Source organism: Xiphophorus maculatus, chromosome 2 (assembly GCF_002775205.1).
Source record: "Xiphophorus maculatus strain JP 163 A chromosome 2, X_maculatus-5.0-male, whole genome shotgun sequence".
NCBI classification, from domain to species: domain Eukaryota; kingdom Metazoa; phylum Chordata; class Actinopteri; order Cyprinodontiformes; family Poeciliidae; genus Xiphophorus; species Xiphophorus maculatus.
In genome coordinates this window covers 8504325-8530519 of record NC_036444.1, presented here as the reverse complement: position 1 = coordinate 8530519, position 26195 = coordinate 8504325, and the positions used below count along the sequence as shown (strand labels likewise).

The window sequence follows — 26195 nt, the reverse complement described above, 5'->3', positions numbered from 1 at the left end:
TAAATGGCCCAATTCTGATCTTTTGACCCCCAAAAGATCCAACTTGTAACACTACTACATATGATAATAAAACAGATACATATCTGATTGTTTTCAAAGTGTTTGCAGTGAGAGCAGTCATGTCATATTTTACGCGACTTTATGTCATTGATGTGAGACATGCGTCATAATTCTGTACCAGAAAAAGTCAGACGTGGTAAATACAAACGTAAAAAATGCCTAAAAATTATAATTATGAACTTATGAAAGCAGTCTGTGTCACCGAACCAAAGCACAATCCCACCACTCCTGGCTCTGACTACACACCCAAACAAATTTTTCTACAGAAGTTGCAGTAAATGCTTCACAAAAAGTTGTTGCTATAAGTTATGCTTTCTTTTTATTAGCTTCTTTAATGTGACAATGCTGTTGACTCCTTTTGTTGTATAGACAACAAAGCGATCCATAATCAGTGGCATCCATTAATACTTCTGTGAAGGATTCATTGCTGTATGATGTCAACGTTCTTCTCGTGCGCATGCAGATTGCTCTGGGGTCGTAAATCCCTTACACAGAAATCTAATTGTGGTTGTATTTAATATGTACTATGAACGAACATGAAGAATTAAATTTTAGAAAAAAAATAAGAATTGATGTGTGTGTACGTAGCCTAAGATATTCACTGCAACACTACTGCCTGTACAGAATGATGAGAAGCTGTTCAACCAACCAGAGAAGGAGTTATGTCTGAACACTCTTGTGGGGCTGCTGGGGCTGCTCAGGTTGGTTTGGTGAGCTGCGGCAGGGCTCCTCCTGACCCGGGACATGCTCCCATGCTGAGGTGAAGTGAAGCCATGAAGATCCAGGCAGGCGTCGCTATCCAGCAGCGAGGAGCATTCTACTTCGGCTGAGGTCAGAGAAGAAACGCTCATACGATCACTGTTCCCATCCTGCCAGAAAACATATAACACAACCCAGTCAACTTGGGTCAACTGATTTCATGTCAGACATGTCTGATTAAAACTCCCATCTTACCTGTGTCAATGATGTCTGTGATGACAAACGGGAGTAGAGGCGACTGGCCTTCTCCGCCACACCCTTTCCTGCGGATATGACGCTGCTCTTGACGATATCCAAAGTCGGAGTCAACAGTGAGTCCATGGAGAATGACAAGGTGGATGGACTGGGCGAGGAAGGCAAAGCCAAGGAAGAAGGTCTCTCCCCGTCTTTGTTACACATGCCCATAGGAAGAGATGGCGAAGGCTTCAACCTCTCCTTGGATTTCAAGGGGAGTGAGAGGTGTGTGTTGGAGCAGGTGAGCGTGGAGGACTGTGGGGATGTGTGAGCTGACGAGCTGGAGCGAAACAGTGGACTAGAGGAACTCTGCATTTCCATACTGGGTGAGCGGCTGTTCAAAGGGCTGTTGCTGTTATTTATGAACATTTCAGTCTCTTCGGCAGGAGGTGAGCTACCCTTACCCGGGTCACACTGCTGTTCTGTCCCTGCTGCCCCCATCTGTGACAAGGGATCATACCCCGTTTCTCTATCTCGCTGTCTCTCCCCGACTGATTTTTGCTTGTCAATCTCTGTATCCTCTTCTTCCACACCATACAATCTGTCAGCAGTGAGATGGTGCTGCTTGGTTGAACCAACTAGGGGGACGGTGAGCATCACTAATCCCTGTCCACCAAACAAGTCCAAAGATTTGGGTCTCTCTGTCTTTGGCAGCGCTGGGCAAAGCTGAGTCTCATTAGGGCTGGAAGCAACCCTGGTGCCACAGTCTGGGATAAAAACACATGAGCCAAAACATTTAGGTCAATCAAAAGTCAGATATTTAAGTATGTTTGAAATGACATTTAGGCATCTTTTAAGACACATTCCAATGTCTTTTGTTCATTTGTACTTTTTAAAGAAAGAGAGGAGCATATTTGAAATTCAAACTCAGTCCGTGAAGATATGAACTAAAAAACATACCAAAATATGTCTTGTTCATCAACTATTGAATGTTTGCCTGTTTAATAATCACACTTTAGAAGTGCTATATGAGGTTGTGTTTTTCTCACACCCACATCAGTTTATTATGCTGCAGTGCATAAAATTTAACCCATGTATCCAGGGCAAAATTGTGCACAGGCTAAAAACATTTTTTCTGGCATATGCAGAAGAATTTATATAACTGTTCCCGTTTAAAAAAACTTTTGAAAATGCTTTAATTTCCCTAATGTTTATGTCATGACTTGTGCATATTGTGCTTCTTATGCCGATTTTATTCTTTGTACAATTTAACATTGTACAGCTCTTTGTCATTTTAGATTTATAGATCAATTTTATTTACTTAAGTTAATGTACCATGTTTTTGTTCCTTAAATGTAGTTCCTAAAGTTTAGGAAACATTTAATCATGCCATGGCTTAAAAGGCAAAATATCTATAATAACTGCTCATCAGTCTGCAGCGAGTTCTGTTGACTCAGAAAACCATCACCTCCTGTGTGCAATCAAACACAAGAGCTGGCTTGTACGGAACTGGTTAAATCTCTGTATATGCTGGTTGTCATAATCCTGTGGTATTTAACAGTCCAGACTGATATAATGACATTGTTCTAAATATAACAGTCGTTTTTCTGAGAAGTGCTCAAAACATTCCTTGCAGAACAAAAAAAATTATTTCCTATTAGTTTTTCTTTAATTTCCCACTAGTCTTTATTTATAGAGCCTTTTTAATGCACATCAATAAAAACAGAAGTCATCCTCTGTCCTGTAAAGTAATTAAAATAGTAATTTTAATATGTTCTGCATTAGTCAGTTTTTTAAATACATTTAGGCACCTTATTGACATAACTTTGCACAAAACACATAACCCCATAAAAAGTTACCTGACATCTTGCTAACATAATTTTCCCCTAATGTAAACTAATAAGTATAAAACAACATTTGATTTCCAATATATACATATGACCCTTCTGTCTACCAATAAGCATGCAATAGATGAGAACCCTCTGGCAGCCATGTGCTCTAGCTCAAATTTTAATTCATACATTTTGTTCTCCAAGACATTTAATAATGTTTTCAAAATTGCTTTAATCTATTTTCTAATTATGGTTACTTAAGTGAGTAGGGTAACAAAAATCCCAGCATTGTACTTTTGTTTTGTCTTAGAATAAAGCCACCTTGTTTTCTATGGCAAATTAAAAGTCCCTCTGATAAAAAACTCTGGCCTATTAATGAGGACAACCAATACTGCGACAGAGACTAACTCTTACACAAAGCGCCAGCTTACGTAACAGTAAGCATATCCTCTAAAAGATAAAAGATTAAAAATAAAAAAACACCCAAATATAACAGCAAATGGGTGGATGAGAGAACATTACACCCACACTGTGATTTTATTCCCCAGCTTTTAAAGCCAGAACACTTATTTTCCTGTTTACTGTGACTCATTTCTACAGAACTGCTCACAAAGAGGGAAATACTCACTGGGCTGCCTCAACCCTTTTTCCTCCACTGGTGCCGAGTTATCGCTTTCTCTGTTGCACAGCCTCTCTTCCTCCTTTGACAAGGAATCGTAGCCTTGATCAGACTGCCCACCTGGAGAGAAGAATATGCTTTAATCCCGACAGTGTTATTATTATGGCTTACATTTTTCCTTTTATTTTACTTTTCCTCCTTCAGAAAGAGCTCAGTACATTTAAATTATCACGCCAGTTTTTAAGGAAACTTTTCAAGAGGCAACTGATCACAGAAGTTTTCTTCAAAAGAGCGTTCTGACATTGCCCCGAGCTTATAGCAAGCATTCCCAGAATAGAAAAGCAAGAAAGGCAGAAAAGGAATAAAATCTTTCTAAAACTTGAGTCATGCTTACAAGGTCAGCATGTACTGTAGCATAAAACGATATTTAACAGATATTTTTTTTTGCCTTTTTTAATAGTTTAGTTTGATGTAAATGTTGAAGAGGCAAGATATACCAGAATAAAATGTAAAAATATAGAAAACTGCTAAGATGGATAGCTCTTGTAGTAAATTTACATTTTTATACATTACTTTAGAAGCTATAGGAATTTAAATTGGATCATTTTACCATATGAATAATAATAAAACAGTGTTTGTAGCATCGTATTTTTTCTGAAAATCAAATTATCAACAGAAAGCACCTTGCTTGGAATATAATGGTGCAATTTATTACAAGCATAACGATGCATTATCTATGTATACTGTGATCTGAGCAGGTCAAGGGTTTCCAGATCAAATGACTGATCCACTTTTAAGGTGACAACTGAATCACATCCAGATCACAGAGGGTTTGAGAGAGAAGCATTTCAGATATAGTGGGAAACACTAGGATGGAATAGCGCTGCATCCCCTTACCTGTACTCAATCCATCATCACTGGAGTCCATTTTAGTGAAGTCAGTATCGATGGACGTGCGTTCCGCAGAGTCATTAGTGCTGTCTAAGCTGCCATGGCTGACTGTGTCGAGATCACTGCCATCTACAGGGAAACGACAGGGAGGAAGGGGAGCGAGACGCTTAAAAGCATGACAGATAACCAATAGCCCTTCTGATATAAGAGCCATGAATGAACAATCACTGAACCGAGGAAAAACTATTATCAACCGAAAGCCACACAAATCTCCTCATGCCTGAATGAGACCAAACAGATATCTGTATTGTCTGGATTTAGCTCAAAAGAATGACGTATTGAAACATGAATCAATGTTTTGCATTTCTCTGACTGTAAATTTGATAGGAATATTTGAATATTGTAGATTAGCATAAAAATGAGTCCCTTATGTTAATAGAGTCAAACCAACATCAACATGACATCCACAGCAGCAACGACACCATTTACAGAGTAACGCATGGTGTTTTCATTAGTGCCCCCACACAACATTCATTATAGTAATGAGATGGTCTATGGTTTGGGGAATTAGAAAACATGTCAGCCTGAGAAACCTGTGTACTGACAGAGCTCAAAAGAAAAACCTTTTACGCTGTTTAATTATAAGTACATTGTAGTGTCATTAAGGGAAGGCAGATGGGGAACAATATGTGCCGGTGGAGGCTGTGGCTGGGATAAATGTTAAGAGAGCAGAACAAGCGGAGCAACAGCAACTCAGGCCAAAAAATACATACAATCTTAATGCATCTATATTATTGTTAGTAACAACAATTAGTTTATTGCTGATATAAACTAATTGATGTTTGAACTGAATTTGGGGTACACCTTACAGAGTGTCATATAACTATCTTGGGATTTTCAAATACGGTCCCAAGTATCGACATGGACTCCCATCATAATACCATTAGCAGAATCAGATTCTGCTTTGTCGGCTAACTTTGTGAAGACAGACAAAGAAGTTGTCTTTGGTTTCAGACGCATCACGGTGTACAAGCATTACATTTAAATACATAAACGTCAGAGGAGATTGGCTCTGGCTGTGACTGTGAGGTGTTCATGATGTTTATCAGAAGGACACACAGGGGGAGGAAAATTGCTCTTTGGCAGCTGTGGCACCAACCAAGAGGTAAAAATCTAAATTTATTCTGTCCAGGATGGGGGCGGTCTGCAGAGATAATAATGGCACGTTTCTTGACCGTAAGCAGATACAAGGGCAGTTTGGCCTCGTTCTGGATGTGCAATTGGGAGATTGAATAATACAAAAATAATAGCTGAGTTTTTGATTATGCTCAATTCCCAATACTTGTTGTAGATGTGCAGTCATTATTTTGTCAGCTGAAGCCCCGACAAGTCCTACGACCAAAATTCCTTTTTTTTTAAAACCACTTCCTATATTTTGTGCATAACTTGCAAAACTGTATTTATATATATCAGTTTGCATAACTAATTCATCTGTTTTTCCCCCCAAAATAATTCTTTTTTTTTAATTCTTTATACTAAAATTTGCAGTGAAAGAGAGAATATTTAGACTGGTGCTGATTTCTCATCTGTCATGAAACCTGCTTCGATCGCTGTGTTCAAACTCAAGTCATTAAGTGTTACGACATGCAAAGCAAAAAGGTAAGAAGCAGGAGAATAACCCGTAACTTTTGTCTGTACATGGTTAACTGTCTGGTAATTCAACATACTGTGAAGCACAAACACCTCATTTTCAGGAGCATAGCATTCGGTTGTACCTTTATTTGGAAAGTCAGATTGGTCAAACATGAATCAAAACAAAAGCAAAAAGCTGTCCTGCTGAAACTCTAGCTGAGACAAAATATTTGGGACTGTCAAGAAACTGTTTTACTTTCTAATATGTATATGTGTGGATTCATGATGTTATGTTTATATTAAAAATGGTCATATGGCTACTCTCTGACATTATTTGTGGGATTAGGGCTGTTCATTTTTCTGACTTGCTGAAAGTCATGTTAGAAATAGTTTGCTAAATCATTTTGTTCAAAGTTCTCACCTGAAAGCTGGGGGTCTTTGTGTGGAGTCTGTTGCTTTTTTCCTGCCTGCTTGAACTGAAGCACACCGAGTATCACATTCCTCAGTTTCCCCCACAAGAAATATCCTCCTCTGGTTGTGGAGGGCCAGGTGCTCTCCAACACCGCCTTGGAAAACAATACAACGCCATAAAAGTCTAGAATCATTGCCTAACAGCCACATTTATTGTCAAATGACTTTGTTGCTCAGATGGTGTTCACAGCAACAGTATGCACCTTGTTATAGTATCCATAAGTTATAGCATTGGGCTGAACTCCTGCCTTCTTCATCTCAAACAGCACCCTGACGGCCAACACTGGTTGGCTGTATTGACCGCACAACTGCAGCAGCACACGGTAACACACCTGAAACACACACAAAAAAAGACTTTTGCTAAAAACATATCATTCCATACCAAAGCAACCCAATGCTTCAGCCGTTTTATTTCTGTATCAAGTATTTTCATACCTCATCAGGAGCCTGCAGCTTCTTGTCCTGCATCTTTCTTAAGACATCGTAAGCGGTCCGCAATGCTCGCACCTTGGAGTGACAGTTTCCCACAAACCCTGGCAGGCAAATAAACCACAAGCCGTAGCAGTGCCGAAGCAAACACTTAGACCACATCTGAGGCATAGATGAATGTGTTTTGGCCATCTTCTGAGCGGATTTGATCTCCTGCAAAATGGGAAATTTGTGGTTCTTTATCACCCAAATACCATGGCAGTCACTCATCTTTAACATTTATGGGTTAAAAAATAGAAAGCAGAGTGCTCTGTTTCTATGTATGACCTGTTTTGAACGTCTAAAGATGGCCGTGGGACTGGCTGGGGTGCTGTGGCGTGGAGCAATGCCTGCTGAATTAGAATTTGGTCCTTCCATGGTCTCCAAAAGATCAGATCTCAGAACCGGGAACCCGGAGTAGCTGCAGAAACACAGAAATAATGAAATCATCTGCAGCAGACAGCAATAAAAGGAATGCTGGCAGTAAAGTCTTGTGCAATATGATATGGACTCCAATGCCAATGTGTTGTAGTTCAAAATGACCACAGGACTCAGTAGAAGTGGCTAAGTCACTAAATTCTAAGCTTTATCTTTCTTTTTTTGGCACCTGTTCAAGGAAAATAAAGTAAAATAAAGAAGTGAATTATACCTATAGCACAGAGGATGTTCTTCTCCTTGAGGCAGAGGAGGCAGTTCTGGTGGGTTGATATAAACCGTGTGCTCACTGCGGTGGGATTCATCCAGCTCGATCAGCCTGGTGTCCTCTGGCCGCTCGCTATCCATCTGGTTTACAAGAGAAGTACATCCTTGTCATCATCCTTCATCTTTAGTTACCATAAATTCAAATTCCACCCATTACATTTATGCATGCTGCCGCAACAATATGTGATATAGTATGAGCCCTCAGATCCGGCCACATATGGGGGTACATAAGAACGAGCAGATGTCAGTAATGACTCCATCTGCATTATAATTATAGCGCTGGATCTGAAGAGAGGCACTGCCAAAGGCAGTGGCTTGATCCCATAAATCCTCCAAGACTAAATGAAAGTAGGCTGCAGTGACCTGAACAAAATTGATGCCATGTTACCCCAGAGACATTAAACCTTTTGACTGAGATACTTTGGCAACTCTACTGGATGCTAAGTAGCCACATTAGTTTCACATCAAACTTGACTGATCTGCTGTTTGGAGAGAGAAACACAAAGCTCCTCGGCCGGCGTGTCAGAGAAAAGCTCCAGCCTGAAGCAGTAAACACGCTCATTTTCACACTCAAAAGAGTAAAAAAGGCATTGAAGTACACTGAAAATGCTTGCTATGATGTTCTAAAACTATTTGCCTTGTATGTTTCTCACAACTATTCTGCACACAAAACATCAACATTATAACAGGAGCTAAACAGTCCCCCCAATAGAAATGAATTAGAGGGTTTATTCCGCTCAGCTGAGAGGATGATTCAGTCAACCGACTGACTGACCTATTTGTCTTCGCTTCGATTCTGCTCTTCTGTGCTTCTCGAACTGGTGTCCTTCCTCTCACACCCAAAAGCTCTTACTCAATCATGCATTTGTTGTCAGTGTCAGCAGCAACAATGAATGAATCAATGCTTCCACTTCTCAATAATAACTGGGAGAAATGACCATCAACATTGGACCTCTAAAATGTTCTTGCTGGATTTAAATGTGACATCCTGATTGCACAATTTTGCATGCATAGAGAAGATATTTTTTCTTATAAAAGGGGGCATGATGTTTTGTCATTTTTTGTGTATGTGCAACAAAGCCTTATGACAGTCTTTATTCATATAAACTGTCAAATCGGCAAATAATGACAAAAATTCGCAATCGTCCCACGATTTTTTGTTATAAAGGGAAAGAAAAAACAAAAAATGAAGATTTAAGCATGACACAGAGAGCCTGAAGAGTGACAAAACATTTACTCATACAACACAGCACAAGTTCAGTTGGCTTACCTTGCTACCAGAGGTGAATAACTACCAGACAGGAAGCACAAGGACAAAAAAAGAGGACAAAAAAGGTAATAAATGAGCAGCAGAGAAAACACAAAGAGTAAAAAGCAGAATACACAATCACAAATTGTGAAGGAAAGTGTTAAATTTTCCAAGCTTTAAAGAAAACAGAATCAGGAAAGAGAATAGAAATATGAAAAACCCACAAAAATGGCTTATTTGATATGGTTTCTAGCATTGACAGTGGGTGTAAGTGCACTCTCAAACGGACCTCTGCCATTCAGATTTTAACAACCTCTAATTTGCTTGACCAAGATTCCAGATAATATCAAAATTAGGGCTGCAAAAACAGTAAAAATCTCAGTTTTGAGAAAAAGATAGCAAGGATTAGCTGAGACCCTCACCTTATCAACACACTCATCAAAGAAAGCCAGGCTGGCATCTTTATCACTGACAAAGGAGCACTCTTCAATGAAGCGACTGAACATCTGAGTCTTCGTCATGAGGGAATAAAACCTCTGATGGGAGCGGTCTCTGCTCTTCAGGAAGCCTATGCAAGTAAACACATTATTTCAAGATAAACTTAAAAGCGGCATAATTATTACAAATATCAGACCTTTAAATCTGAAACAAAGCGGTCAAAATGTTCTAAACCAATATCTTAGGAAATTAACAGACTGGTCTGAAACTAGCTGTTCTTTGGCTCTGATTGCATAAGAGCAGAAAGATGTGCGTGGACATTGTGCTATTAATCATGCTGCTTCTCTGACTTATCATCCAGGCCTAATTTCCATAGAAGCTCAAGTTAGATAGCCGGCATTCATTTAAGGGAACTTTTTATGCAAGAACTGCAGTTATTAGAACCCAACTTGTACAGCAATAAATCTTGGGGGCAAGAAAGCCATAGCTGCTATGACAAGACTGATTATTACTTAATTAGAATGGTTGCAAATGTGATTTCTGCTCAGACAAAGCACCTAATAAAATTGCTAAAGCATTCCTATCATTTGTAATCTTTTGTTGAACCATGTTGGATAATTTTTTCACTACTTTATTAAAGGGTGCATGGACATTGTGCTATTAATGTGAGACTGGTGAGACTGAAGTTTACCTTGGAGGTCAAACAGGGAGGTGACATCTGTGGTTTTCTCAGAGGGAGCTTGGGTGATGGGCTGCAGGTAGGAGCGATAGCCTCGAAGGATGGCTGCCATGAAGCGGAGGAAAGCTTCTTGGATCTCCAGCTCAAGAGTGTGGAGGCTCTTTCCTCCGTAAAGCTCACTGTCAGTCATTGTGTGGTCCATCTGCACATCATCACGGTTTAACTGGCAACCTTAAAGAAAGAGCCAAACAGAAAATGATTTAAAATCTAGTCAATGCTTAAACATGACTTTCTGAAAACTGTGTAAGTCTTTAAAGATTGGATGGCATAATACCATAAAACTACAAAGCCTCTCGTAGTAAAGTAACATGCCAAAACATCACAATAACAAAAATACATTTCAGTGTAAATTCAGGGTTAGTACTTTTGCCATATTGTGACGCATGTGGCTGAAAGGCACCACAGATTACACATTTTAGCCACTAAAGAGTTCAGAACCTTCAATTTCTGCAGAGTTTTTGCAGACATCCAATCAATAGTTTGGAAGAGTTCAGCGTGAATCAAAGTGGTGCAGAGATGCACATGCCCAAATGACACTATTATCAACAAAACAGAGGCACAGTTAGTGCAGCTTGGTGAAGAGAGTAGTTTTACTGCTGCATTTCAACCCAAAATTGTGCATGAGGCTAAAATATCACATCTTATGATCACTTGATTCAAACTAACGAGCTTCTTACATAGCCTGGCTGAATCATGTTATTTATTTTAATCATTTTCACAAAGCAAGGTTTTAAAATTATGGCTTCCATGCCTATATAATGTAGTGATAAGAGTCAGTAAAAAACTTCTATTTGCACATGTCAATTACATTTTTAGCACACACTAAGGTAGGATGAAGGTGCAATGTTTGAAAGTGCAAAAGAGCACAGAAAAACATTACTGTTAGCTTGTGTTGCTAATGACAGTTAGCCTGGTCAAATCGCTCAGAAATCTCACTGGTTTCTGAGCATTTAAGTGGAACACAGTTACAGGCTGATGACATGCAGAGATCCTAAATTTGACTTATATTATAAATGAAAAACGGCATAAGTAGCCACTCAGTGTGGCAAAAAGGCAACTAATATCACATCATTAGCAAGATGTTCTAGGATGAAGATCACAAGTTGTTTTTATGTCATAGTGAGCTCAGCTTCCTGTAAAGTCAACCACCCAAGATGACTCAACAGACTCATGTAGAGATCTAAATTATGCATGAAACCACTTTGGAAAATGACACAACATTGGACTGGACTCACCGTCTGTAAGCTGCTGATAGAGCTTATTCAGGCTGTTCAGAAGATGTTTACAGGCTCTCCTGGGCAAGAGTTTCCATGTTAGAGCCTTCTTTTCGTCTTTTCTGAAAGCACACCAGATGGTTTTCATTGCAGGGGGGAGGACAGTGGAGAAATATTGGAAAAAGATAGAACAGGTTCACCGACATTAGAACTGACATCTTAAAGTGTGTGAGCTGATGTGGGAGGCATGTGTGCTCTGTCGAGTAAAATGCTTCACATTCCAGCTATGTAAGAGAGGCTCCTACTGACAGACTCTGATAACCTTGGGGATAACTTTCAGAATTGCATTAAACAAGGAGAAATGAGTTTTGGCAGGGCATATTAAAGTTGATCTATGAAATGCTGTCTGCAATCAGAGGTCACTTACTGGGAGATGGTGTTGGTGTCCAAATCAACACAGCTGATATCAGCGGGAGGCACATAAAGGTCAAAGTATCGAGAATCCAAACCCACGATAAAAGGGCAGGGTGCGCTAAGAACATCTGCCAGGGCCAGCGGACACAGAGGGATGTAGGGGCAAGGCCAGTGGAAAGGAAAGATCATCTGACAAGAGAGCAAACAAATCTGTAAAAATCATACATGCAGTTCCAGTCAAAAGTTCACAAACACTGAAAGTTGGTATAAATGTCACATTAATGGGAATCTTTTAATAATTTATTTGAACCATATTTTTATGGATGGAATGATGATAAAAGCATTTGTTGCACAAGTTCAAATTTAATGAGGATTTTCTCTAGTCCACAGAGGTTCAAAATGGCCCATTTCAATTAACTCTACCAATACTGATGAGAAGGGCAATTAAATGTCCAGTCAGATTTATGGTAAAAGTTGCCGACCAATGACCAAAACATCCACAATAAATTTAAACTTGTGCACACAAAACCAGTTTTTTTTAATAATTGCAGTTGTATATAGTAGTAATTTCCCTCCATAGAAAGAAAACCCAGTTCAAATGCCTTAATAAAAACTCAACATATTAAGTGGATGCAAATGTCTTAACAGAGCTGTAAAAACTCGTAATACATAAAACAAGAGTGGATTTGTATAATAATTTATTCTTATGCATTTATTTTCATCTCATAAATATGCATGAATTTTAGAAGAAAAAGTTTAAAAGTGCTCGGACATCAATAGATTTGACTGTGACCAATTTTTATTTCTATGTGACTAACCGCTCCATCTCAACATTTTTACTGCACTCATTCACATTAAAGATCATTCTCTTTTGTGTCTTTATCATTAAAAAATTAGGATACAAAGAACCAAATGCTTACAGACACAAGAGCCTCAGTGACACTGGTGAGAACAGCTGGACGTAAGGAATGAACCAGGATCTTGTGCTCAGTGACGGCCAGCACAAGCAGAGTGACTGCATTTTTAGGCCCCAAATTCAGCAGAAGTGTGGAGAGACTCCCACCGCTGCAGGAAAAAACATAAAAAGAGATTTGTTTATTGAGACAAAAGAAGTACCTGGTATGTTGTCGTTACATTATATTGTAATTAATTTTCAATTCTCTACCTGAGAGGCAGTGGAGAGGACACTGGTTGGCTCAGAATTAGGCTGTCATGTGGCGACAACTACGGAGGACAACCAAGTTAAATAAATAATGAGTTTTCAGAAGTTAGCAAGTTTTTGTTCAGAATTTAGGATTTAGAATTAAATAAAGAACATACAGGATTGATAAATAACATAATAAAGAGTAAAAATAATGTTCTTGCTGCACCTGGACAAGGATTCTTGGCCTCTGGATGGAGGGAAATGGAACATTTTTCATGAAGTGAGATATGTGCCTGTGAGAGACAGAGTAAAACATAATAATAAAGTTGCTGAAATGAGTAACAGTAAATTATCTTGTTTACAAAAAAAAACAAAAACACAAGTAAAACAAGTAAATAATATCTGCTAACTTTTCAATTGGCAGTGCATGTGGCCCAGAGATGGAATATCTGTAGAGGAAGGTGAGAAAGCTCTTGAAGGACTGGAAGAAGGGCCAGTGTGAGAGTAAACAGATGCTCTTGTTGTTGTAAATATTTCTGCTGCTGTCAGGTCCAAGATGACAGCTCGGCAGGCCGAGTTGTGAGCGCTGACGCTCCGAAATGTTCTCCTCTGGGTAAGGCTCATAGAACTGGATGGCTGCTCCGTACACCTGCGCACACATGCGATCACAATGTGAGCAAAATGACCTGCATGAAGTATGCATACTCATAAAAACGACTAATGAATTAGCCAGTGGACCATTGAAAAAAAATCCAATAATTCCCAGTTCTCTTTACAGTTTCATTATAGAAATATTCAGCATGATATATTATCATCCTCGCTACGTTAAAGATTTCTACCCTAAGTAAATGAACAAATCAGTGTGTGCACGAGGCGTCGTGACACTAGCCTGCGGACAAGACGTTGCAGGCAAAAATAAATGAGCACTCAGGCATTCAGACTTGCGCACCAGCTACACTGCTGCAGAAAACATTCATTATTCAAAAGATGGGCTACACAAAAATCTTTTATGCTGCATTGCTTACAAAAGCTAACAGCCTTTTAGTATTCCTAAAACAGCTCTTGGAACACTTTTGATTCCAGTCAGACCTAGAAAATTGATTAATATTGTCTGTCATTCTTGGAAATACTGCTGTAGCTCTTGAACAAGCAAGTGCATTAGAGAACCTGATGCAGTGAAAAAGGCAGACAGGGAAGTAGATATGGAGAAACAAACTTTAATGAGGCGATTAAGGCTGAGTGCGTGAAAAACAGACACAAACTGCATGGGAACTTCCTAACTAGTGTTGATGTGAATGAAACATAAGCTAAAGAGAGAAGTGGTCTCCTTAACAATATTGGTATGAAAGTCTGTGATTGTCTGAGAGCCCACACAACTTCAGCAGAATTTTTTTTTTTTTTTATAAGGCCTTGGCAGGTTGGTGGTTATACCTTCTCTCCAGAAGCACCCGTCAGTACGAATGTGGAGAAAACGGGCAGAGAGTGTTTGGTGTGAGCTGGCCAACACTCAATCATCGCCCCCATGGGCAGGCAGAACATCGGGACGGACTCAGGCAGTGGGAAAGACTCATAGTCCTCTTCAGGATACCTGCACAACAAACCTGAACACAACGCAGAGAAGACAAAGTGGGATTAAGACTGCTGTGTTTTTACCATTCATTACTGACACACAGGAGCATATAAATGTCTTTCTTTACCTGCTTTGTATGCGATTGTGTTAGCTTTAGCAAGAGACTTCTTATAGCAAAGGTAGACCGAAGATCCCCACTGATGAGTAAAAACAAAACATCACAGATAAATGAAAAGCTGCAATAGTTTTATACTCTTGGAAGAGACACTTGATGTGCAGTGGCATGCAAACTTTTTACACATTTTGTCATATTATAACCACAAACTGTAATGTTGGACCACAGCACACAACTATTAACAATAAGGAAAGTTACACAGTTTACAAAAACCACTTATAAAAAAGTAGATCATTTTTGCTGTGCATTTCAGACTCCTAATAAACTAATGTAAAGATTTGGCTTCAGAAGTCATGTCACAGGTGTATTAGAATGGTCTAGTCCAACTAATATTGAATCTGAGAATCTGTAGAATAACTTGACAGTTGATGTTAACAGACATTTGACATCCTGACCTAATGTTTACCAGCTTTGAAAATAAAAATATGCAAAGGGACAGAGGTCAAAATATCTAAAGCAGCAACTGCAACAAAACTTGGATCCACAGAATATTGACTCAAAGGGGGTGAATTGAAATGCAGGGCACATTTTCAGATTGTATTTTATTTTGACAGGAGATTGTTGCCATTTGATCCAGATAAACCACAATGAAGTTTATGGTTGTAACATGACAAAATGTGAGCAAGTTGGAGAGAAATACTTCTGCAAGGCACTGTAAATCCAGATAATTTGCAGTTCCGTCTCACCATGCTACTGTTGAGGTTCTTGTCCACCTTGCAGAAGGTGTGAGGAGGCGTCTCTCCCTTGCCAGGCACAATGACGCAGATTTCGGTGACAGCCAGGGAGGTGTGAGGCTGGCTCTTCGGCGCACGCCGGTACGTGATGTAGATGCGTTGGGAAGACGAGCTGCTGATGTTGGCGGGGCGCCCTGAGGGTGTGGTCTGAACGATGTGGCATCCAGGCTTCAGCTTCTCTTTCCACTCATACAGAACACTGAAACACAATGAAGTGTGCGAATATTTAAACAGTGTTTTAAGCCAGATTAATATGTCCCAAGGAAAAGACGCGATTAGAGGTGCTGTGTGAGTGAAGAGTCAGTGAGCGAGGATCACTCCTTACCCGAGATCTGTCAGTGGAGGCTTATCTCTGCCTCTCTTGTAGCACAAGAAGATCTGCGGGCCCCGAAGGCTGGCGCCATTAAGCTCTGCTGAAAGGCCAGAGGGGGTGCTCTCCACACAGGTGAAGCCCAAGGGCACCTCTTCGCCGAGGGATCGTATCACTACAGCAACGTCGGTAATAGGGGCTTTGGGTTTAACAGACTTGGTGCCGGCATCATCGAAGTGCAGGTCCTCCTCCAGGGGCTTGAATGAGTCAGTGAGGCCAGCAACCACAAAGTAGTCGGCTACACGGGGCCCTTTATCCTCCATCATGTCCCATTCCCACACTATGAGCTGGAGATCAGAGAACAGGGGAGGGTGGGGGGACTTAATATACATTTTTCTCATACTACAAAAATTCATTGCAGCTTTAGAAGAGCAACAGCTTTTTATCATGACAACTTAACTAAGCTGAGTAGTGAAAGAATGGCTAAATATATGTCACCTCCATGAGTGCATTGTGTTAACGCTGAAAAGATTTAAAGGCAGAAACCTAAAAATCCTTAATAAAAAGAAATCACAATCAGTCTCTACATTGTGAAAGACTGAAAATGATTTAAACAATTATTTTGTTTAAATAATTTTAAAGCTTATTTAAGTATTTTAAAAGTAAGCCTTTTGAGTTGAGCCCTAGTAACTGGCTATGCACTTCAGTATATGGATGGATATTTGCTACTGCACCATATGAAAGACTATCATTGTCCAAAAGTAAAAACTGAAAAATTATTTTTAAAAAACAACAAAAAAGGATTTTATAACAGCAATATGATGGATTGATATACAGTATGTGTGCTTATTGGTGAAACAGACCTTTGCATGAGCTTTTAATATAATATAGACAATGCTGATGACAGTTGTTGGGAAAAATGTCAGAGCTGACACCCAGGGATGTAAATAAAAATAAAAATGCTGGTCAGAAATGGAGAGAGCCACCATCTGGTTTACCACAGACTGTTTCAAAGCTTTTTCTCTTAGATCATCAGGACATGGGAAACGTTTAAAAAGTTGTGTCCCATCCCTCTTGTCAAGGATTGAATGAATACATGTGTGTGTTGGGCATGACAGTAATCCGAAATGAAACTGCAACATCTGACCTGAAGTCTGAAACATGTTAATTATTTGAATATAATTGTAAAGTTTTTTTTTATTAACTGCAGACATTGTATTGTGCATTGATTACTAAGTCTGGAGTTTGGTTTCTCAGCTTCTTTCTCTCAGGTTTTGCTCTTGCTATTTTCCTTCAACTTATTTTTACATGCTTCTTGATTTTGGTCATGTAAATAGTAAACTACACCAACTAAAAAGAAAATCTATGTAGCTTAATATGCATGCTACATCAAAAAGAAGCACAATAGGGCAAGAAAACAATCCGCCCTTAGGGCATTACAAATGTACTTCATATTACAGAAACGAAGCAAGAATATGTAGCATCTGGAATCATTTAACATACATTCCTGTCTGGAAAAACACAATATTTCGCAATGATATGCGTTAAGCATTTCATGACCTATAGGGCCCATGACTGATTTGGTGAAATAAAACACATCTCTTAAGAAAAACAGAATAGAAAGCACAGTGTTTTCTAAATTTAAACTGCATTCTGACAGTTCTTTTATTTCCAAAGCTTGAACCAAGTCAATGTTTAGGCAACACTTGTTCTAGGCCTCAACAATATCATGATAAATGAAGGAACTATCAGAAGCGCCTGTGAAACAGCTTATTGTGTGTTTGTCACAAAGAACAGAGAGAATCCTGCAAGCCCTCTCACTGGGTCAGCTTATTCTACTTCATCTCAACAGCCTGCTTTATCTCTTTCAGCAGTCCCCCCACACTCACTGCTTATTTATTGTTTTTCCATAGCTGCAATATGTGTGAGTTGACGTAAAGTGTTTCCCCCTCCCTCTGTGCTGGCTGTGTCACTTTCAAGCACCCTGGACCTCAGGAAGCCGTGGCCTCGCTTCACCTTTAGAGGACTTGACGCCTTTGCAGGTTTCAATCACGACAGAGATACTCAATAAGGAAAATTTAGCCAGGGAGCAAATGGGGATGAAATTTAAGAATTTGACTGAAATCATTACAGAACCTTCCAAACAATTTGCAAGCATTGTTCAACTCAATGTATCCGGTATTTCATAATAGGCTTGTTTACTGCAGACTGGAAGCAGTGGTTTTATAAATCATGACTCATCAACTCTAGAGCGTTCATAGCCCCGTAGGCTCATCTCACATTTGTTCCTGTCCAGTATTCCCTTTGTTTGCTGATGAGTTTTTAACTCTGTAATCTAAAGCTTTGAGATCTAAATGTGTATATGCTTATGTTTTTGTTTATATTAAATTATTCTTTAGTAACACTACAAATATTCTCTCACGCTGCCGGCAACATCAGACAAAAACAAATTATGCCTCTTTTAAGATGGCCTTGTTTTCATGTTGCACCGCTAGTTCTATTTTTAAGCACTATGAGAAGCATCAAATCATTTGAATAAGCCCACTAGTAAAAACATGTAGTTCTATGCTCAGATTTGCCTAACACGGGAAGTATAATCTTTGCTGTTTAATGCATTTAACAAACCATTCCTGCAGTCAATGGCAGTTCAGAAAATGTTAGCAAAGCAGTCATTAACCTATCCCAAAACACAAGCCAGTCAGTTGCAGATTTATTTAAAGAAAAATGGATTGTAACATAGAAAATATATTGTTTTTCCAAATAAAAGGTGTATTAAAACCTTAGGAATTTCAGAATATGCTAGTGAACAATCTTATGAAGAAATTGATGTGTCCATTTTCAACACTGCACAGCAGATTTTGAGAATCCAGGAAAATCCGTTGATGCAAGTGAAGAAAAAAACAGGTAAATTAACAAGAAGGCTTTGAAAGCTGATTTTTCTGACACTGACTGACATTTTTACTTGCAGGCGTTTTTGGTCATTAAAAAAAAAAATTGTTAACAAATTCACAACACAATTCTGAATCCTTCATGCATACAAAAAAAACCAGTCCCCATCTAGCTTTTTCAGAGGCAAAAATATTTTAAGTCCGGTTAACGAAACCAAAGAAAAGGGAACAAATTATGTATTTGCAAATGTTGCTGTCACCAAAGCTCTAAAATATAAAATCTGAAATAGGTTCCTTGCAAATTTTCATGCAGACATATTGCTGATTCTCCCCTTAGGTTAGGTGTCCTATTTTGCTCTAATAGGACGTTAAAATTCCTTTTCAAATGATGAATCCATTGGTTGATCAGTGCTGAGAATCTACTTCATATTAAAAATGACTCTTCAGCCCATTCACCTCGTCGTTAGTGTGACATAACACTAAATCCACTCTGTAAATACCTGCTCTCAGTGATTACTGCTTAAGTGCTCAGACACAGATACACATCTGGTAGCACAACAGATGTGTCACATAATACTTGAAAGGTTCTGGATTAAATAAAGATGTAATCTCTGCTCTCTCAGCTACCACGACACTGACTTCATCTATTCCTCCCCCTCATCAGGAAGCAGAAGACTAAATTTATAGCTAATCCTCACCATGGCAACAATATTAAAACTAAGCAAGCGAAGTGCATGTAGAACATTTCTGCCTGTGCTGCTCAATCACAAACACAATTCTGATTGCTCAGTAATTAGAGTAGAATATCATTATTCCACATGCTTTGTTTTATGGTGTGATTTTATTAGCTTTATTTTAATATTACAGCTTTTCTTAGAACAGAATTGAAATTCTCAAAACTGCTTGTTCAGTCTTCACAACATTGTGCACATCAAAAAAGCCATTTCTCGTTTTTCTGAACATGTTGCAATTGCTCTGGTGCATCCCTGCACGTGACTATGAACATGTATCTGCTTTTTCCTACATTTTTATACGTATGTCATGTTGTCCAAAATTAATTATATGGGTCTCTGTTGAATAGTCTCAACCTCCGCAAGATTTAGTCATAAGTTCACTGCATATGCAAAATGCTTGAACAAGTTGTCATAATGTCAAGATTATGTCTACATATTTTCATTAGATTTTTTTAAAATATAAATCTATCCTCAATTGGCAAATTGCTCCCAGATGAATCCTGACTTTTTTTCCCAATGTATATAAATAGGTGAAGCATTAGATCAACCTATAATTTCTAATCATAGTTTCATATTTCGGAAATGATACTCTGAGCACAAAATGGATGGATGGATGGATGGATGGATGGATGGATGGATGGATGGGTGGGTGGGTGGATGGATGGATGGATGGATGGATGGATGGATGGATGGATGGATGGATGGATGGATGGATGGATAGATAGATAGATAGATAGATAGATAGATAGATAGATAGATAGATAGATAGATAGATAGATAGATAGATAGATAGATAGATAGATAGATAGATAGATAGATAGATAGATAGATAGATAGATAGATAGATAGATAGATAGATAGATAGATAGATAGATAGATAGATAGATAGATAGATAGATAGATAGATAGATAGATAGATAGATAGATAGATAGATAGATAGATAGATAGATAGATAGATAGATAGATAGATAGATAGAGAAAGCTCGTGTTCGTCTATGTCTTAATAAGGGCAATCCTGTGTTGGCTCAGGATTGGCAGTGAGTGACTCATGGGCTCCACAGGAGCTGCAAGTTTTTCATTCACCACATTTTTCTTCATATTTTCACTACAAATAAGGACATGGCGGATTTCCTCTTCTTGCCAGCTAACAAACCAACTTCCCCATTCACATCCACTGTGTACATGAGTCATCCGCAACTGTTAGCCAAGCAGTAACTTGTAGAGCACTTCTGTCAATTAGTTCCAATCTTTCATCACAGTTATTTCCCCCTCAAAGAGACTTAGCTCCAAGGGTTCAAGCAGCTTCAAGAAAAATTATTTATTTCTCAGAAATAATTTCACATGGTCTTACATCACTTTGGTAATTTTAGCACTACCCTACACGCAAAGCATTGTAATGTTTTCTGTCATTTCTACTTTTAAAATACATTTTCTTGGAATTTACCAAATAAATAACTAAATGAACAAAATGAACAAACAAACAAGCAGTCGCAAACTTTATAATATTTGTAACAATTTAGCATTCTTTAACTAAAATGTATCTGGACAAAACTACAAATATTTTTATTTGAGTCCGAGTAAAATGCTTCTAAATACAGATCATCTGCATGTGATTTCAAGAACATTTTCCCACACTTCCACTAAAGTATTAACTTCATAAGCCTTCTGCGGGTATTTTTGCAAAAAAAAATACCTTCATAACTACAGACCTCTAGAAACAGGTTCTCTTTGGGTGTTATACGATCTTTAATCAAGCTTTGAACCTGAACCTGCTTTGAGTTATATTGTTGTAATTAATGTCACCCATGAGACAGAGGCAGCGCCTGCTGGACAGCCCGGCTGGGCAGGGATTAAAGAGCTGAACTAACAACAGAGGGGGCAGGGACAATGGGCAGAGGGAACCACCAACACATGCAGGCTGCTTCACTCTGCATCTGTTCCTTCTTAGCCATAAAGACAACCTTCACCCTCATCGGCCATTTGCATGGTTCCTGTCTGACCGAGAGGGAGACCCAGGTCCTAGATGAAGAGACCACACACGCCCAAGATAAACAGAGCAGAGAGATGAGGGAGAGCACACTCCAAGGTGGAGCTCGGAATAGAAAAAACGCAAAGGAGCCGCGCTGGATTAGCCTGCAAACCACGCATCGTTCACAGGATGAATATCTGCACTGAATAAATAATCATATTAAAAATATATGACTGGCCTAAGCGTTTTACTCTTTGTCCACATTTTAAAAAAGCCATTTTACACAGCATCAACACAGGATGCAGCGGAGTACGCCTTCATTCGGTTCAGTTGAGCCGATGGACGCACAACAAATCACGGCGAAAACATCACGTTATTCCTGCATATCTGCACAACATTTTAACAATTCCACCTCGTTGGTACAGTCGACTCATTAATCCAATATTAAATTGCTATTAACGGGATCACGTCTAACGTAACGTGAGGGAATGTGTTTTTATTTCCTACGTTGGAAATAAATAAACATCTTAATAGCACCGATTGAAACAGTAGATAGGTTTGCGTTTTTACTCGGTAAAATAAATATTTACTCACATCACGAAGACAGAAGGGTGATCTGCGGAATATGATAGCGCCTCCGGATTTCTTAGAAAAATTCAAACGCTTTCCTCTTTGCTCACTTTGACTATTTGTTTCAATTTTTTATGCTTATAATCTTGTTATATTAGCGTATTAGAACAATCCTGTAGAGCATACGGATCCAAATAAATTCACGGTGTAGTGCAGAGGAGCGTTTTTATCCCGACCTGCGTTGCCCACGTGACTGATTACAAACCTCACTGACGTCACTGATGACACCGCTGGCGGCTGCAAGAGAAACATCGACGTTCGAGGCGGTGGAGAAACAGTTGGTGTTTCTCCACACTTATTTCTGAGAAAACTAGACAAGCTCATACACGAAGATGTTAATTAAAAACAGTACAGTCCGCCGGTTTTTTCCTCCATCATATTTCTATTAGAATCTGTGAATCAGGTAATAACAAAAATAGAAGGTCCCAGAATTATATATAAAAAAAATGCCAACACATACTTAACTATCAACCTCCACAGAGATGCGAAAATGGCAACAAAATAAAAATTAGTGACACAAAACCATTTAAAAGTTTAAATCATGAAATTTTACATTACAGAAATTCATAATTCACTTAATATTTTCACTAACTCCTTTCCAATGCGTCGATTTTCCTCAATGACAAAAACCAACTGGATCACCTAATGATAAAGTGCAGCTGAGTGTTATGACTCAAAACAAAGTCTAAAAATCAACACATGTACTTTTGATACAATACAACAGAGCCGAGGTCATCAGAACACCAGCTCAAGTTGTCCTCCACCAAACCTCGCAGCCCCTCTCTCTGGTCAGTTTTGCATTGCATGTTTACAGCTGCTTGTTTTAAAGTTAGTGGAGGCTTGTTTTAAAGTTAGTGGAGTGCTGTCAAAGGTTCTGAACAGTTATCTGACTTGCCGTAGATAATTTTGACTTATTTTGAACGTAAGATTTTTCAGGATGTGGACTAGAAGTCAATGAGATCTTGATGAAAGTGGACTGCCATCTTGAAACAACTACAATTTTGAAAATGCCACAGCATTTTGAACCCATTGAAATGTTTGCTTTCTGCCTTCACAACTAGCATATAATTGAACCTGTCCTGTAATTTTTCAAAAGCTTTTTGGCTGCAAGGGCCTGCAGATGAGAGAGTTAATTACAACTTATGCTGGAGTTTTTGTCTACCACTGTTGTTGTGCAGTCAGCATACTTAGATTACAAATATATTTTTTTCTGAGTTTAAGGCAGTTCTGAGTTTGAGTTTGATGCTGGTATTGGAAGTCCCTGAATCTTTCAGACAAAAAACAACTTACATATAAACATCAACTTTAGTTCATGTAAATATTCAATCTTGGCTAAAAAAAAAAAAAAAAAAAAAAAGGAAAACTAGAGCAGACATCAAGAAAATAGTTTGATGGAGACCTGAACTTTGAATTAATTTATTTTAATTAGCAAGCTCAGACAAATTTTCACTTCAACGTAGCACAAGCTTCAGTTTCCAAATAAACAAGAAGTGTACCCAGCTCATTCTCATCAAAATTCTCATTTGATGCAGAACTGAAGAGGTGTTTCCTGGTGTACAGCCTAATACTGCCCCCGTGTGGTGAGCATGAAGACATACAATTTGGTAGAAAGAGTAGATAAGAGTTCAGATGGACTCCATCTTATTGTGTCATCTCTGATGTTGCAACTATGTGGCGTTTTACGATGATATATATTGTTTGTCTTTCTCACACTATTGCGGTGTGACAAATTAAATCTTATTACTTTAAAATATTTACCATTAATTTCTAAAAAAAGAGGTAAATACTGGTAGGAAAATCCAATATGTCTCATTTTGAATTGAAAGAATAGATGTGTCATTAAAACCTCAAATTTAATTTGAATAATATTTTTGAAAAATCAAGTGGATTGCAGCGTTAAATAGACAACAGTCTGTTCTCTATTATATCAGCATACAGTAGTTATAGATTTTATCATTATTATTATATTACATCTACTGCAACATAGAACCATAAACTATTTTCTCATGTTAATCAAATTTGACTTTAAGCAGCAGTGGGAATATTATATGTGCTTCTTTCTGCCTTAACGTACAGTGGTCAGGGACTATTTTAGCTTTCTTCTCATCAATTATGATGACTGCATTAATATCTTCATGATGTAACATAAATAATTTGCAGCAAAAGCCCACATTCAATGTCACTGAAATAAGACTTTTAATTATTAAGAAGACTCGAAACTTGAGACAAGTCGATTTTATTCCTTCACCAGAAGATGTATTCAAAGCAATGGCATTGCATGGGACACTCTGATCTCAGGGTAACTCAGCATGAGCTGCAGATCAAAAACAAAACAGCAACTGTTCTGTGTGTGCTACTTTCCATGCAAGAACGGGCGGGTTCAGAAGATGACAGTAACTGATGCAGTTGCAAATCGGTCCAAGGAAAACGGTCTGTAAATTAATTGTTAAAAATCTGGATAAGCAAAGTAATCCTGAAGTAAAGTGATGTTACATGAGCAACACATTGGCATTTTTTGAATTATAAAAACCTTGATGCTGATGAAATGTGATGTAAAACTGTTTTGTATTGAGTTAAAGAATGCAATACAGAACAGGTGTCCTCAGAATACCTGATAGCTGTCACATGGGTTTGTCAAATAAGGTTTTGTTTCTGCCACACAATACAGTATTCTTAAATTCTTTTTAACACATAGAGACATGCACACAACTTTGAAAAGAGGAAGTATTTATGAATGTGTCTTGTTTTTGTTTGTTTGTTTTTTTTTATAAAAGATGAAAAGAGTACCTTAGGTTCCACCGAGATTTGAACTCGGATCGCTGGATTCAGAGTCCAGAGTGCTAACCATTACACCATGGAACCACGTGACCAACGGGAAATACTTCAACTTATTTAATGCAATTCACATATTTGGTCATGTTCTTATACAGCAGATATTAAACCGGGGAAAGTAACGTAATTTTTCTACCAGAAACATAGGGATAAAGTTTTTAAATAATTAAAAGCCTCCGAAAGTAAGTAACAGTGCTCCTCCAGCATGCTGCCTTCTTGAGCGGCGAGACTCCGTCGTCGATTGCAAACAAATGTGATTTTATCTTAAGCGTATTTACGTGTGGTTTGATGTGAATGAATATGGTGAATATGAGAGTGTGGCAGAAAAGGACGGTATGTTGTTATTACTTTTACGCCCTACTTTAATCCTTCTAAGATCACCTACTGCCGCCTGGTGGCCAATCGGTGGAATTGCAGGATCTACGATAGTGGGAAGGACTTCCATGTTTGAGGTTATTGTTGTGTAATTCCTCTGAAGTTATAGAGGAAAGGAACATATATTCCTTGTCAGTAAATAAAAAAAAATACTGTATGTATTAAGACTAGTGTATAATACGTTTTCTATCAAATAATTTAGTTCTTTGATCACTAAACTCTTGAATTTAATTAGATAAGCCTTTTAACTACTGTTCTCTGCTTAATTTGCTGAAGGACTTATTTCTATGCTGAGTTATGTCTGTCAAGGTACATTTCCATCTGAAATTGGGTTCAGCTGCATACAGAGTTGGTGAAAATTATAAGCCTGACTGAGATGAATACTGATTATACACTTAGAGTAGCGAAGCATGGATTCAGCTCTGGTCTGTTGGATGCTCACAGTTCCTGTTGCAGGACGTGACAACAATAAAGATCTGCAGCTGAGCTCTGCTATGGATTTAGTCACTACAAAGTGCAGCCAAAGGATGCATATTTAGATGAAACTGACCCTGCTGGCAGGATTTTCTTTGGGGGTATCTATACAGACAGACATTTGTTACTAAAATATGCATGATGAAAGTCAAACATTTTATATCAGTCACTGATTTTTTTTTTATTTCAGAAGAATATAAAATATCATTCAATCTAGATATGTGGCCATTTTTCTTAATGAGCCTAATATTGACTCACATCTGAATGCTTCAAATTAGATTACCAACACTTTTGCTTTTAAAGAAATGCTCATCTAAGGTAAAGTCATTTTATTTTACATTTCATGGCTGCTACTTACAGCCCTTGACCAAATGGAGGAACTTTGCCACATATAATGTTTGCTTACCTTATGTATTCTGAATAATGACATGCTGCACCATACGCTACTTATTTAAGGTTGTTTTACCAAACTTCATAATCTCCCAAACAAGTTTTATTTTATTCTACTCTGTGGGGTAACCTTCCGGAGCCTTTAACCTTGTCATACTTTTATCACAGCTAAATAGGTTGTGCAAAACTATTTACGCTCCTTGAAATTTTTCAGATTAAGTTTTGTTACAACCACAAACTTGAACAGATTTTACTTATTTATAATTAATATTACAGGATCAGTGCAATAAAGTGCATACCAAAATAG

General features: G+C 38.3%; 1 protein-coding gene and 1 non-coding gene across 3 annotated transcripts in view; both read right to left on the bottom strand.

The window, feature by feature from the left end:
• The window catches only part of dennd4a (DENN domain containing 4A), a 31079-nt gene extending 9076 nt beyond the window's left edge, over positions 1–22003 (bottom strand). Inside the window, exons 1-23 of one of the 2 annotated variants that reach the window (XM_023352524.1) lie at positions 21782–22003; positions 15611–15942; positions 15238–15484; positions 14504–14573; positions 14238–14407; positions 13217–13455; positions 13033–13099; positions 12828–12886; positions 12583–12727; positions 11676–11851; positions 11270–11370; positions 9987–10205; positions 9280–9425; positions 8879–8899; positions 7556–7689; positions 7195–7327; positions 6874–7080; positions 6642–6770; positions 6389–6533; positions 4342–4464; positions 3454–3564; positions 1015–1760; positions 710–929 (exon numbers count right to left, since the gene is read on the bottom strand). In XM_023352524.1, the coding sequence (XP_023208292.1) occupies positions 710–929; positions 1015–1760; positions 3454–3564; positions 4342–4464; positions 6389–6533; positions 6642–6770; positions 6874–7080; positions 7195–7327; positions 7556–7689; positions 8879–8899; positions 9280–9425; positions 9987–10205; positions 11270–11370; positions 11676–11851; positions 12583–12727; positions 12828–12886; positions 13033–13099; positions 13217–13455; positions 14238–14407; positions 14504–14573; positions 15238–15484; positions 15611–15921 (3919 nt within the window). In that variant the 5' untranslated portion in view covers positions 15922–15942; positions 21782–22003. The remainder of the gene's footprint in view (positions 1–709; positions 930–1014; positions 1761–3453; positions 3565–4341; positions 4465–6388; positions 6534–6641; positions 6771–6873; positions 7081–7194; positions 7328–7555; positions 7690–8878; positions 8900–9279; positions 9426–9986; positions 10206–11269; positions 11371–11675; positions 11852–12582; positions 12728–12827; positions 12887–13032; positions 13100–13216; positions 13456–14237; positions 14408–14503; positions 14574–15237; positions 15485–15610; positions 15943–21781) is intronic. The other variant, XM_023352532.1, reaches the window with a different exon arrangement.
• A 2604-nt stretch (positions 22004–24607) lies between these two features.
• Positions 24608–24679, bottom strand: trnaq-cug. The gene has a single exon. It is a non-coding gene; the product is annotated as a tRNA-Gln (tRNA).
• Positions 24680–26195: the final 1516 nt, after the last annotated feature.